This window comes from Ostrinia nubilalis, chromosome 18 (genome assembly GCF_963855985.1).
Source record: "Ostrinia nubilalis chromosome 18, ilOstNubi1.1, whole genome shotgun sequence".
NCBI classification, from domain to species: domain Eukaryota; kingdom Metazoa; phylum Arthropoda; class Insecta; order Lepidoptera; family Crambidae; genus Ostrinia; species Ostrinia nubilalis.
Genome location: NC_087105.1, coordinates 7567975 through 7583457, shown reverse-complemented (window position 1 = coordinate 7583457; position 15483 = coordinate 7567975). Strand labels below are relative to the sequence as shown.

The 15483-nt window shown below is 36.7% G+C and overlaps 2 protein-coding genes across 2 annotated transcripts; one reads left to right on the top strand and one right to left on the bottom strand.

Moving 5' to 3' along the window:
• Positions 1 to 1018: 1018 nt before the first annotated feature.
• On the bottom strand, positions 1019 to 13990 carry LOC135080663 (N-alpha-acetyltransferase 40). Its single transcript, XM_063975353.1, has 5 exons — positions 13817 to 13990; positions 13322 to 13578; positions 13004 to 13162; positions 4313 to 4471; positions 1019 to 2719 (listed from the first exon to the last, which is right to left on the bottom strand). Exons 1-5 carry the CDS (start codon positions 13820 to 13822, stop codon positions 2572 to 2574), a joined length of 729 nt encoding a protein of 242 aa, XP_063831423.1. The 5' UTR covers positions 13823 to 13990; the 3' UTR covers positions 1019 to 2571.
• Positions 6592 to 12808, top strand: LOC135080661 (UDP-glycosyltransferase UGT5-like). Its single transcript, XM_063975351.1, has 6 exons — positions 6592 to 6799; positions 9171 to 9638; positions 9742 to 9912; positions 11127 to 11358; positions 11995 to 12214; positions 12342 to 12808. The coding sequence occupies exons 1-6, from the start codon at positions 6626 to 6628 to the stop codon at positions 12691 to 12693; spliced, it is 1617 nt and encodes a 538-aa protein (XP_063831421.1). The 5' UTR covers positions 6592 to 6625; the 3' UTR covers positions 12694 to 12808.
• Positions 13991 to 15483: the final 1493 nt, after the last annotated feature.

The window sequence follows — 15483 nt, the reverse complement described above, 5'->3', positions numbered from 1 at the left end:
GAGCACTTGGTTTCATCAAGATGGGGCTACGTGTCACACTTCAAATGAGAGCATTTAGATGGTAAGAGACATGTTCCCACAAAAAAATAATTTCAGGCAGGGGTGACATCTCCGGGCCTCCAGGAAGCCCTGATCTCACTCCAGAAAATTCTTTTTTGTGGTGTTACATTAAGAATAGAGTATATCTTTTATAATCCAACAACAATGCAGCAACTGAAGCCGAGCATTCGGCAAAAAATTGAAAATAGGTTTCGAGGTAATTCTAACGAACGCATTCCAAGATTTTGATACACGTTGATCGAATGTTGTAAGCGTCAATAAAATCTCCTGGGCGATGTAATTTAATAAAGGTAAATTTAAAAATAAATTGCATAAAATTTCCTTTAAATTGCAATAGTTAAAGTTCTATAAAAATGTAGAGTTTTCGTTTCCTTGAATTTTCAAAAGTGAATTTTCTTCTGGGCCACCCTGTACTTGCCACTTGGATACCTTGGTGATAAATACTAAAATGAACTTTGAAACTCTGAATCCACAATATTATCACCATGAAATGCACTATAGTCATTATTAACTACTTAACTAATGTTTGTTTACGAATAGCATTTGCGAACCAAAAAAAATTTATAGGTTTATAGGTATAACCTAACCTAACCTTACACCCGCTCTTATGTTATAACGACATAAAACTTACCAAATTCAAAATAAATCACTCGAAAACTCGCCACCACAACAAAACAAAACTAACAGCAAACAAACAAGCGAGCGAATCACGACATTGGCTCTGATCGGATTCATCCACTCATTCAACGCGCCGAACATGACCGATAACAGCGCGGAAACTCCCGAATGCACATTCGGTTTCGGTCGTAGTTTCGGCAAGTTTGCCGCCGAAAACGAAACTAAACCGAAACTCGTGTTTTTACCGAAACTCAACCGAAAACGAAACCGAAACCGAACATTCGGTCGGACACTAAAGGAGACGTAACCGAAAGTGTAGGGAGACAAAGTAAATCAAAACTTTAAATAAATCTTAATTTATTAGTTTCTTCAATCAAAGTACAAATTGTTGGAAAATAAATCAGTAATACATTCTTTTGATGATTTATACGCTATAAAAATATTGTTTAAGCGCAGTTGATTTTCTTGTACAAAACGTATTATTTTATATGCGAAGTTAATTATAAACGATTTATTAGTGCTACAGATTCAGCCTTAAAAATATCGGTCTGTGCTACCTAGCTTAGTACTAACACTTAGGCCGTATTCTAAAACGATGCCCAAAGGTAAATTTAAACTTAAGTACGCTTGAAGATTCATATTTGGGTATTTTTGTTTTAAATTAAGGGCCTTTACTTATTTACTTACGATAAGGCACAGTCAACATCAAAAATATATTTACAGTTATTGACGCGTCGCACGGGATTACTGTATGATTTGTAAGATTTGAGCACATTCACTGTTATTTTTGATTTTGACTGCACAAACATTATTGTCAAGTATGACAAAAAATATGAGATTGACAAATCAAATACATCCTACACTACACATTAAAAACCATTTAAGAATTTCATAGATCGCTTTGAAATACGTGTGTCTACACATAAACACTATAATATTGTTTTGATAACTAACATTGTTCTTCTGTCGTGAAAAAGGAACTGCCTATGTAACTGGTTTTGCGACGAGAATAGTGCAAAAAGCTATTATTTTGACTGATTTCTAAAAACTAGCGTGCTTATTAAATATAATTATAATTAATTATTGAAGTAAGCAATAAAGAATTTACGCTATTTTCTATAGCATCATAAACATACCAGTGGGCTGAGTGTGAGTTTACATCAAACGCGCTCACTGAAGTTTTAGTTTTTGAACGTTTCCCGCTAGGGGCGCTGTGCAATCGTCGTACATTTAATGTCATGTAAACTCGCGCGCGTTTGATGTAAACTCACACTAGGCCCTCTGTAGTATGACCAGCATGTGACGCCAACTCAGATGACAATAACAAAGAGTATTTCACATTTTTGGATTTGAAAAAAGTTGCTAAGCTCAGCTTTAGCGGCGTTTGTTACATATAGATCCAATATACTGAACTGTCCTATCCGTGACATTGACAGCGGGGCGCCACCACCATCAATACCCAATCGCTGGTTCCGATTTTTGCCAAATTGATTTGATAGTTACCAAAACTATATAGTTGAACGATGGTAGCACCCCCCTGTCAATGAGTTTGTTTGGTGGGACAGTTCAGTTTAGGCCATCTATAAGTATTTATGTTGTCAAATGGCTTATTTTTAACGTTATGCTATTTTCTAAATTAGTACTGACTACATTATTATTACACTATCTGTAATTGTCGTCAAAAAGTATATTCTCAACATTAAAAAAGTAAAAGTATTTCTGACTATTGCTATGAGTCGGTGCTGGCGAAGTTGACCGCCTGCATACCGTCGCTCAGCGACTAATCAGCGGCCGGCTCGCTGTGTGCTGCTTAGATTATTACATTATCTCTAATTGTCATCAAATAGTCTATTCTCAACATTAAACTATTTCTAAAAGTAGTTCTGACTATTGCTATGAGTCGGCGGTGGCGACGTTGACCGCTTGCATGCCGTCGCTGAGTGTACACTGATCAGCGGCCGGTTCGCTGTGCGTTGCCTTGCTGAGGATCTCATAGTGAGCTGCTTCTTCCTTCGCTGGACTCGTCTCGTCCAAGCTGTACCTGGAAATGAGAGAAAACTTGGTACAAATTGGGCATAAATTACCAATTTTTCCTTATTGAATCAAACAAAAAAGAAAATATTGAGCAATACACCTGACCTTGACAAATAAAAACAATGCGGCAGCCTTACGTAATATTTCTGCATTTAGGTACTTAACACTAGTAGTTACTCGTGGTTGTGAGTGTTAGCAAATTATCTTTTGTGCCATAGGTAATTTTTAATAATTATATATTTTGTGATAATTTATTATTTGTACTATACTTTCTAAGATTTGCTTAGAAATAGCGTGCCAACCGGGACTTTCCGACGAGACACAACGCATGACATCATCCGCTCTGATAGAGGTGTCTCAAAACGGTTACCAACGCGAGCGCGGCACAATCTGAACTTAAGAGTTCGCGCGTTCAACTCGAAAACAAAGAAAAATAGCCGGTACTGCGATAGTAAAATAGTTGATAATAAAACTAGTGAATATATTGATGACAAAATAACAATTATATCAATCGGCAAACATCTCTCAAAGTCATGTCATTAAAGTTTGCACTTGATAATTGAGGGCATGGTATCAGCTTTTTTGCTTGCAGGTTATCTTGTTGCAAATCCTTGTATTTAACTGTTTCTACGTCCTACCCAGTTTGTTTCACTAGGAATATGTGAATGGAGTTCAATGGTTTGTATTATCTGCGTAGATTAGTACGATTTATTGTTTATAATAAATTAAACTTCATGTAAAACATGTTTCGTTTATTAAACATGTAATTAGTAAGGCTAGCAAAACAAAATAAGAGTACTATGCGAGTGTAGAAGTTAATGAACGCATAGCGGTAAATCGGCTTATCTCATACGTTTTAAACCTAGATAACTTAGAGATTAATTAAAACGCCCTCGTCAAAACATCCTTCATTAGATTACTAATTAGATTCTACAGGATGTTCGAGAGACAGGTAAGAACTGAAATACTTAATGATCTCAGACTTTTGTCTGACTGCTTATCAGATAAAAACGCAACTTGCGATTGACCCCAGCGTTCGCCAAATTCGATCACGCCAGTGCAAAGATTAGCGTGGTGAGCACTTATTTCATACAATATGAGTATTTATTTTCAACTCGTATGAGATGAGGAGGTTTAGAGCGGTTTCAGTCCGATCCGAATCCGTGAAAATACGGTCCGGAATAGTCGTAGAACTATTTGTGAAGATAGTCGCGATTTTCATTCTATGACAGAGCACGCGGGCGAAGAATGGTGTCTTGATAAGAGACGGATACCTGGAAGAACTTTAGGTTGAAATCAAATAATCTAAGTATCATCATCATCATTTCAGCCATAGGACGTCGACTGCTGAACATAGGCCTCCTCTAATGCTTTCCACGTTGATCGATTGGTAGCGGCCTGCATATTGCAATGGGCAGGGCATATAGTACGCAGAACTGACGGCCGATGGGGAAGCAAGGTTCTGGAATGGAGGCCGCGTACCGGAAAACGCAGCGTGGGACGACTACCTACAAGGTGGACCGACGACATCGTAAAGGTAACAGGGAAGCGCTGGAATTAAATAAAACAAAGTTCAAGCACAAAAAGGAGTTCAAGTTACCCGCAAGCCCTGAAGAAGGCCGCAGCGCCAGGGTTGTGCGTGAGCGCAGTGAGCCGCACGTAGCGCATGCGCGTGGCGCGCGCGAGCTTCTCTAGCACGCTCAGCACGCGCTGCCCGAGCCCGCGCCGCCTGCCTTCGGCCTCCACCTGCACCTCATAGCTGGAACAAACATATTCTCGTTGAACACAATGATTTTGACCCCTATTTTAACGTTTAAGACGCCTACCGATTTATTCCCCGTAATCCCCTCTAAGTCCTCTAAGCCTGTCCACCTGAGAGGAAAACTGGGAATTCTCTTCCAAGTTTCTAGTGAATAGTTAATCAGTAGTCTGATTCATACCAGACGGGGGATACACTGGTAAATCTAGCCCATTCAGCCACCAGAAAATTAGCATCCGCATAAATTTATTAAAGCACTGGGTAGAATATCATCAGTCTATCGATCTCAATAGTTCGTGAACGTATATGGATGTGTTCACCCCCGTGTAACTATACTCGTCTTTAGTTTGGATTTGAAAATTTTGGAATAGTTGTTGTTGTAATGGGGAAACTTTTTTGAAACGAATTTTGGTTCCTGTTTTAATTTAGATAATTACTTATTTTCTGAGCCGAAAGTTGATAGGATACTTTTTACCACAGAATAATAATCTTTTACTGAAAGGCTTGATTGCTTTTTCAATTTAAATAAGGGTTCCTTGTTAGGACTACGGAATCCTAAAAACGATTCAACTAAAGTCGCGCGCGTCCATTAGTATCAAACAATCAGTCAATCGGCTGTTGCTTAGGATTCACACGATCGCGGTGGATGTTCACATCCGTGAGTCAGTGTGGAGACTCATCGATAAAAAAAATCGCAAAACTTTCCGCGATTTTTTCTGTTATTCATCGCGTTTTGTTTACGAAACTTAGGAGATAGGTATTACGCGGAACCAGAGTGAGTGGATACGCTTTCAGAAATAATTACGATAATGTTCCTCGACCCTTGCCTGGGTCGGAACAATGTGACTGTGTCGTGTCATTCGTTACTATAATGACAACACCCGATAACAAATCAATAAAAATTAATTGGATGCGCGAAAGATGGGATCGATTGGCGTTACACGAGTATTCACTATTAACCTATCTCTTAAAAGTAAATTGTAAAGTCTTTAATGTTTCGTAATCATTATGAAGAATATTAAAATTTGAGTCGCAATAAACTCAGACATTCCCAAAAAATAAACAGAACTCTTAAAACTACAAATAAATCCCGTTTCCCGTTGGAAAATATAGTTCTCCCTCTTCAACCTGTCTGGCCAGCAGCGTGGGGAGCCAAATCCTCCATTTACCTCCCGTAAATTAGAGGAGTCGACCCTCTGTAGTGGAGACCAACTTATACATACAGGGTTTTTTTTGGACCCACAGAAAAGTACTAGAGCTGCGTGATACCGTTTCAGTGGTCACATAAATCGGGAATCATCACTCACTCTAAGCAGTGAAAGATCCGAATCCGATTGTTCACTCGGTATTCTCGGTAATGATATCACTTCTTTTAGGGTTCTGTACCAACTGAGAAATAAAAACAGAATCCTTATAAGATCACTTTGATGTCCGTTTGATAAGACCCTTTTTTATCTCATCATCACTACTTGCTCTAGACTTACGGAGAGGGAGTCTCCAGTCTTCTTGAACTTCACTGCTTTTATACTCTATCCACTCGCAGGACGCGCACTATTGCAACAGGTGCATGTAAGAAAGTGCATAATAGTATGTAGAGTCCCCAAGGTATAAGATAGATGGGCATGCAGCGATGTAGAAAACTTTTCAAATCAATTTTGGTTGTTAATAGATTTTAGAGGTTCTAAATACGTTCATACGTTAACCACCATTATGTATCTTGACTTTGGATTAATAGAAAGTAAGACTACAGACTATGCATCAGGTAAATTTTCGTGAGTTTGGAATTTGAGAATACGATTGGAATAAAAACACATGTTTCGTGACTTTTTAAAAGCGACAGTGAATATTTTTAAGTAGAGAAAGGTATTTGCCACTTATTGCCATATCGATGAAAGAAAGTTACCAATTTCACGAAGAAAGTAAAACAATGTTCGACTTCGACAATCCGCAAGCACAGAACACACCTTGATACAGCCGGTAACCGCAATAGAAATTGCAAACACTGAACTTGGATAGGTTCAACAAATGACTGAGGAAAGTTTATCGTCCTGGGCGGGCAGTCGGCGGGCGGTGACGTCAGCTGGCTTATCGGCGCTCGTAGGGTGGCCGGTGGTCGGCGGGTCCGGCGCGCAAACTGAGCCGAGCTGTAGAAGGATGCAGGTGCGGTTATGGCTGACGCTGTGCGCGGTGGCTGCGGCGGCGCAGGCGGCCCGCCTGCTCGTCGTGCTGCCCACCAACACTAGAAGCCACTACGCCATGTACGGCCGGTTGGTCGAGGCGCTGGCCAAGAAAAACCACCACCTTACTGTCATATCACACTTCCCGATGGTATGTATTGCATTCAAAATAACTAGAGATTTATTCAGTGTACGGTTTTTAAACAAATTCTTGTTTGATAAGGTACATTTCACCAATAATTTTGTTAGATATTCTTAAGCACCTCACTGTCATTATTCCATTTTCTGATGGTATGTATTGCATTGATAATAACTATGATTGATATAAGCAGTGGTATGATGTGAAACGAAATCTTCTTTGATGCGACAGATTTCAGCAATAATTTTGTTAGAATATTCTCAAGGTGAAATTAGTCGTTAATATAAATAAATTTTAATCGATTTCTATGTTCAGTGGTAAATAAAATAAGTTTTTTTATCATTAAAACCGAGGAAGAACGTTAAATTTTTACGCAACTTTAATCGTATGAAGTTTATGAGATGTAGAGATAAGATTTAATTATGATTTATTTTTTCTCTAAGTAGAACTTAATAAAGATAATAGTTACACGAATTGAGGCAAATTTGAAAAATGTGAACTCCAAATTCTAATAAAAATTCAAATTTTAAGGGCTAATCTTTGAATTGCCAGATTACATATTTTATTATAACATAATATTTATTACCAAAATTCAGTTACAATATAAAACTTAATATTATTAATTTACAATATTCAAGACATACTTATTTTCTGTAGGTAGGTACGAGCTTTTGCCCGCGGTGTCGCCCACGTGAAATTCAGATTAATCTGTATCCGTTTAGCAGCTTTTGCGTAAAAGCGTATCAAACATCCATCCACACAAACTTTCACATTTAATTTAAATATGTACTTGTACAGTAGTAAAATAGTACGGATATACTATAGATACGTAGAAATGTAAAATTTGAACAGACAAAATTAAAACTAGGCGCTCATAAAGCAGAACAAAACTAAAATAACTTTAAGTGGGAATTTATTATTAATTTAAATATAAAAATAAATAAGAACCCCATCACTTCAGATAGGGTTCAGGTCCATGATTAGCTTGGATCTGTAAAAATACTTGATAATTCAACAGATATAACTTAAAATTGGCACATAGAGCAAACCAAAAACTAAAATAACTTACATTATGTGGTTTAATTTATTACGAATTTTATTTTAAATACAAAACAAACCGGTCTATCTAATACAGCGTGGTTCCTAAGTTCGACAGTTCATTGACTTGAACTGATTAAGGACGTTTTAAAGGCAAAGATGTTATAATAAAATAAGATAGTGGCGATAAAAATAAATTAGAAATACTACGAAATTATTGTTTACAATAAGAACATGAATAGAGCGAGTGATGCGAATAAAACTTAAGGCGTGTAGGTGAATCTGAGGTCGTTGATATGATAACTAAAGAATGTTGAAAGTTTAATTGCCTTTACTTATTGTTTCAACTATTGTGAGATAGCCATGTAAGCAAAAAAATTAAAAAGTCAGGTCAAAAGTAAAAAAAAAGATCAAAATAGACATTAGGTAAATCAAATTCCAAGTAGAACTATAAACACTATCTTAGAATTATAATGGCTTTCACTCACCTTCAATTTTATTACTTTCTTATCAATTTTCTAGTACTTATCAATAAATACATTCATACTTTCTTTTCATTAATTGATTAGTCTTTAAGATGAAGAGGTGACGTGAGTGAAAGATCAAAATAAATAGGTACTTAAGCGGTTGATGAGCTGATTATGTGTATGTTTTTTCTTTGAAATTAATATTTATTAAAGACGATGAGACGTACCTAGATGGAATAGCATACAAACATGTTATCTATGTTTTTTCTTTCATTTCAATACAAAGATAGCTGCCATGAGAGCTCGAGACAAAATAAAGAATAGGTAATATGATATTTTGCAAGAAAATGCAGATTTTCCTAAAAAAAACCCGTAAAAATTTAAGATCGAATGACTCAGAAAAGTCTATCTACTTATGATCTGTAAACTAGTTTACTTTGCAGATAATATCAAATTCTATCAAAGTTCAAAGAAAGGACATGCTTTTGCATACAAGAGATGATAGTCAATAAGTATGTTTTGACACCTTGCTGTTAGATAAACCTCATTCGTACAGGGTAATCCAAAAGATGAACGGTATGGCATCATCTACGCGTGCAATACTTGTCAGTGGTGCAGACAGCTTGTGCGCGGCCTCTCACCTCGTCTGCGTGTTATCGCGCACGCGCGGCTCCCTCCGCGATTTCTCATTTAGTGCCACATTTTAACACGCTTTTATATTAGGTCGACTTGTAACCAACTATGTTGTATTATCATGAAACTTGGCAATTATATGTAGATGGAAATATAATATTATGATACCATCGAAGAGATATGAGATCATCAAGAACTTCGAGTATATCGTACATTTAATTAAATACATGAATGTTTTGTTACAGAAAATACGACCCCCAAATGTCGAGGAAATAAGTCTAGCAGGGACGATTCCAGACATTTATAATAACCTTACAGAACAACACTACTCCTTGAAGCCGGACTTCGTTCATAATTTGGAACAGATAATGGCGGAATGTGTGCACGCTTGTGACATGGTTTCCAGAATGCCGGCAGTGAAGGCTCTTCTCAACTCTACTGTCACATACGATCTAGTTATTGTAGAAGTATTTGGAACGGAATGTTTCCTACCATTAGGGGAACGATTTAAAGCTCCGGTCGTGGGTCTACTTTCGAGCGTACCCCTTCCATGGTTTAACGAACAGCTGGGGAACCCTGAAGCGACCGCATACGTGCCCGCTTACATGACAGGATTTGGACAGCACATGAATCTAATAGAAAGACTTTCTAACACAATATCCGTGCTTTGGGCCAAAATTTTGTACAGATACAAGTCACAGATACCCTCACAAGTAAGTCCTGCCTTTGCATGGGCCTATTAGTCAATCTTTTTATAGTGCAATAGATATGATCAAAAAGCAATTTAGAGACATTTTGGTTGATGTAATTTTCCAGGCTATCGCGGACCGTCTCTTTGGTTATGGAACAAAATTGGACAAGTTGGCTCAAAACTACAGCTTGGTCTTGTCAAATAGTCACTTCACCATTAACGAAGTGAGGCCTTTGGTGCCAGCCCTGGTGGAGGTCGGAGGCTTACATTTAGATGAATCACAAAAGCTTTCAGGGGTAAGTCAAATTGAATTAAAGTGATAATTATGTAGGAACGAAAAGGAAACTTCAATAAATATTACATCAGATAGAAACACGATTAAAAGTGACTTAATTGGAATTGAATTCCTAGCTGATAACCGGTCAAACGGCAAAGTCAATAAATAGGTATATTGCAAGAATAATGTTTTGCCAATAATAAAATAAAAAAGACAAAATACTTGGTCAAATTATTACATACTAGCGGCCGTTAATAAAATGCAATTTCTTGTGTTACCTTTAAACGATTAGGGGGAAACGATCACATCATCGATATAAATGAGTATTAGGTATGCAGTAACTTTCAGTACAATATAACAATTTCTGAGTACTCGTGGTGCATATCAGATGCGAGTCACTAGGTCATCGAGATGTACTATTCCTTACTATTACTACACTTAACACTTCAACTGTAATTATACGTAATTGCTTAGCCGCACATATTTCTGCAAGTCTTTCATTGAGGGCATTTTCCTGTTTATCTTTAGATAGCAATGTTATAATAATATAATATTTTAAATTGCTTGTATGCCAATATGGCTGATTGCAATTTATACCTATACCGTTAATGAAGTCAATAAGGTAATTAACGCTACTTGGAATACATATCAATGAAATTCGCCTTATAGATAACAGTTACTATGACTGTAATAGTGCGAAACTTCTCGTCTTCATAAACAAACCCAATAAAGCAATTTGATATAGCAAATTGTTAATATGTAGCTTGCAATCTGGAGAACACTTGTTAGATAAGACGTATTGTCATTACGCTCCAGTTTCTTTATGCCTGCACGAACTAGCCTGTGAACTACGACTTGTGTGTGGCGCGTGGATTGTGAACGATGCTATTAACCTATATTGACTGCAAAGGGAATCCGACAATCGATCGCTCTAGGACCTAAGACCTTTTAGGCTGATAATGTCAAATTAATACTTTATTAAACCAAATTACCTATACATAGTATTCTCATTAGGTCCTCTGGTAAAGTTCACGTAAACAATCAGCGACCCACTTCATTAAAAATGCTGACGCTCGGATGATTGATGTTCATTATTTTATATTGTTTTCGCATTCATTACGTTGACAACGGCTCAAAGAAAAACAAAGACGTTATCGTTAATTAAAAATTATGATGCATTTTCTGAATAAATGTTCATTTGTTCGACATTATTCTAACTAACAGATTTTTCAGGAGTTGAAAACGCTTTTGGACGCGTCTACCGATGGGATAATTTATTGGAGTTTCGGTTCGATGTCGAAGATCGAAACGATACCGAGTGAGAAGCTGGCGCAGATCTTCGCGGTGATATCGGAGCTGAGCCAGACGGTGCTGGTGAAGATGAATCGGATGCGCTTGTCCACGAACCTTACGGTTCCCGACAACATCTACACGATGGACTGGATACCACAGTATGCCACTTTATGTAAGTAAATATTCGTGAATGAACTGACTGAAACAATTTCCAATATCCAACACGCGTCATCGGGAAGTGGTTTTACTTATCGCTTGGTAATCGCAACTTATTAATTACACATTGTATGTGCGTCTAGAATGATAAGAATAAATTAGTTTAAAAATACTAGCTAAAGGTTTTAAGACTGAAAATAAAAGATAATTTTCTGAGAAGATATTGCCAGTTCCTCTGTAGTTGAGGATTCCGAGTAAAGCTCGCTTCCACCATATTATGCCTGATTATCACTTTTCATTAGGTGAGATGCTAAAAACTTCCGCCCGCGAAGTATGGATAAAAAACAGAAGCTGCATAAATGGAGTAAAGATTTGAACCGCTAAATTTAACTCTCAGGGAAAAACATAGGGCAGTTTTTTGGAAGAGGGATACGCGTTCAATAACAATTTTCTATGACAGACCGAATTCACGCGTTCATAATAATATTTGAGCTGACCCTTTGTATGGGGCGCGAGATAAGGATATAGTACGGCGAAGGCGCCATATTTTGCGGCTGAGCCTTTGCAAGAGACGCGAGATAAGGATGTAAGGGCGAAGGCGCAAATAGAATCTTTTCATAAATTAAAAGATAAAACATTGCTATTTTTCCAGGCCATCCAAACGTGAAGGTGTTCATATCGCACGGCGGTCTGCTAGGAACGCAGGAGGCGGTAGCGTGCGGGGTGCCGATGCTGACGGTGCCTCTGTATGCAGACCAGGCGCTCAACGCGCGAGCCATGGCCGACCGCGGCGTGTCCAAGACGATCACCCTCAAGAACACCAACAAACACACGTGGAAGCAAGCTCTACACGAGTTACTTACTGACGCCAGGTAACTATTTAAATAGGTATTCCACTAACACAATATGCTGCACTGTCTTGATACTGGGTTTCATACAAAAAAACCTGCCCTAGAGACCAAGACCAAATGTAAAGTAACAATTCCAATATTTTTTCAGGTACAAAGATAATATGCTGAAGCTGAGAAACGTGTTCCTCGACCGACCAATGCCTCCTCTGGACACTGGCATTTACTGGATCGAGTATGTGCTCAGACACAAGGGTGCTCCTCATCTAAGATCGCCAGCATTAGATTTAAGCATTGTGCAATATTTGTTATTAGACGTGGTAGTACTTAGCATAGCTATAGCTATTACAACTATATACATACTTCACATACTCTTCAGGTATCTATGCACAAGGTGCATAAAATGGTGGCCCAAAGAGAAACGTGTTTTCGAAAAAAGGCTATTTAGAAACTTCAGTGTATTTCTGTGTTTACTGTGGAGATATAAAGCGAAAGCTAACTGACAAGTGTGTGTATGATTAGATCTATCTAATTGTAAAATGTGAATCAATGTATTATGTAGGTGTAAATAATAAGTTAAGCTAGTTAAATATTTATAAAATACATCACTCAAACATCCCATTGTATTTTTAAGTTACATTTTGTATAATTTTCCCCAAATACCAAAGATTTATTTATTGGTTCAAGAAAGGTCAACAGCACATTGAACTAATTAAGACATGATAACCAGCTAAAAACTGGCATATACAGTAATATACATGATGAAAGCATTTAACAAAATGTTGTGAATTTTATTATAATAATAAAACTTACCAATACAGTACAGGTTCCCCAAAATCCAGATCAAATCTGAAGTGAGAGAAAGCAAGCAATGATCCGCTTTTGGCTTTAGCAATGAGGTACCAAGCATTGTCATCGGTCATCTCCTCCACTTTACGCTCTTTATTCCAACCCCAGGCACAAGTCTCGTACCTGCAAATGAAAATATTTTGCATTAGGAAAATAAGAAAGTTTAATAAGTGTATGAGATAAATCCAAATTTTGGTTGGAGTATAGGAAACGGGGCGCTATGGGGCACGAGACTTAGAAAAATTTTTATTTTGAGAAAATTGTTCATAAAATTCTACTTACAATCTTTTCATATTCCTCTCAGTAAGGTCTATGGCCCATTGATGTACGTTTTTATCAAGTTCACCAACTCTTTGGATGTACATGTTCACCTCCAGATCATTGTTCCGGTAGATCATAAGGTCCTTGCAAAGGGAAGCCAAGTCCGTCAGTTTGTTGGCGGACGTTACATAGGACATCCCATCAGCAATTCGACGCTGCTCAAGCTTCCTAGCTTGCCGTTTTTCTTTATTTTTGTTAGTAGTTGCAGCAGTTTTTTTCTTTAAAAATGATAAACGTACTTACATTATCAGTTTGTAAACAAACACATAACCTTAAATAACGGTACAAGTAATTTAGCAGTATTTTAGATGTGAATCAAGGAATAATTAACAGGCATGGTCTTAATAATATTCTAAACAATAAACGTATTTAATGTTCGTTGAACGTATTTAATTTTACCTTAAAATAGAAGAAATATAACGTTAGTATTACAAGATATTAAATATTTGTACTTACACCCATTTTTCGTAGTAGGAAACGTTTCTTGGTCTTTAATTGATGCAATGATATATCTAATAATAAAAACAAGATAGTATTAATTGAATAAAGCACAATTTTAACAAAAAATCTAGAAGGAATCAAACGAAAGGCGACGGCGGGAATTTTTGTTTTCTTCTTTTACTATTATCTTGTCAAAAATATCAAAACAAAAATCCTATTGGTCAGAATTGACATTTCATTACTACCGACCAATAGAATTAAGATGTGTGATAATCACAGATCACTATATATGGTGGTGAATCATGAAGCTACAGATAAAAATGGAGGGCAGAGTTGGAACAAAAACGTGAGTCAAATACCTACTTATATCTATCTCGCTCTCTGCGGCCCTACCTCTCTTTTTAGTGTGAACTGTAGTATTGCTATCTTCTGATTTAAATCTCCTTGTAAATTCTTCGAAATAGCCAATTCACTAACCAAATCAGAAGTTAAACAAATAAATAATTAATATTTGAAACTAAGATTACCTAGTTAAATAAAAAATCACAAAATTGTCGGCCATTTAGGCTTAATGTGTTGGCGAATCAGGGAATTACAATCCCAATTCCTGGGTAATCGGTACCATGTGGCAACATCGGCCCAATCCGGCCCATCATGGCGGCTGTTTACTATTTTGTTTAATAAGCAGTTAATTTCGTTTGAGATTGTTTACAGGAAATAATCATTGTTTTATCACAAGAATTGGTGCAAAATTTTGTAGTGCGTGGTTGCGGTAGTACGTGGTGTCCTGGAAGTGACATAGGATTCTACGCGTAAGTGTTTATTTCGTGATTTCCAACATTGGATCATTGTAAACATTTTTCACATTTTTTACAGTAATTTCTTTCTAAAACGTTTTACCAGTAATTACACTTATCATTTTTAATGATAACTATGTCAAGAAATAAAGATTTTACATTGGTTTCATTGAATTTAAGCAATTTTATATTTTTTGTTTATTTAGAAAGAGCGAGTCTGCCCACAGAGAGCGAGATAGTGATACTTAGTTTGTGCTTCAAGTAGGTATTCGGAGCGTGGCCTCCATTTTTATCTGTAGCTTCATGTGGTGAATGTTGAATTTTTTATGTGCAAAAGAGAACAAAGTAGGTACATTATTGGATGCGTTTGGCCAAAAATAAAATTTGTTAGAAATTATACATCTACTTAGGTTTACTGTCTTTAAATTTAAATCATAATTAAGCAAAATGGCGATCGCCTTGACAACCGTGGAAAACTTTAGCATGTTTTCGGCGAGGACACGTTTCCTAACTTTAATAGTGATGTTTTCCATATATTTTTTTAGCAGTTATTGCATCTTTCTTTCATTGTACCGCTAAACGTACGCCATTTTTCTTATAAGCGCTAATAATTTTATTTTCGGCCAAACGCCCCCGATTTGATGAATTTGACATTATTTTATGCGTTCTGAAATACATTTATCTAACAAACATAAAATAAATAAAATGCATGTTTATTGTATCAATTTAAATTAATTGGACGGAAAAAAATCTTAAATCTTTAACAGAAAAAATATTAATTGATTTCATAAGTATACTTAATATTAATACACATAGAGAAAAGTAATACATTAATACAAAGCAATTTTTTTCACCAATAAAAAAATCTTGACGTGCCCGCGAAAT

Coding starts and splice junctions, on each gene's coding strand:
- LOC135080661 (XM_063975351.1), top strand. CDS start 6,626: ATGCAGGTGCGGTTATGGCTGACGCTGTGCGCGGTGGCTGCGGCGGCG. Junction 9,639..9,741: donor AGTCACAGATACCCTCACAA/GTAAGTCCTGCC, acceptor GTAATTTTCCAG/GCTATCGCGGACCGTCTCTT. Junction 11,359..11,994: donor ACCACAGTATGCCACTTTAT/GTAAGTAAATAT, acceptor CTATTTTTCCAG/GCCATCCAAACGTGAAGGTG.
- LOC135080663 (XM_063975353.1), bottom strand. Junction 13,163..13,321: donor GAGAGGAATATGAAAAGATT/GTAAGTAGAATT, acceptor TTTCATTTGCAG/GTACGAGACTTGTGCCTGGG. Junction 2,720..4,312: donor GCCTTCTTCAGGGCTTGCGG/GTAACTTGAACT, acceptor TCTCATTTCCAG/GTACAGCTTGGACGAGACGA.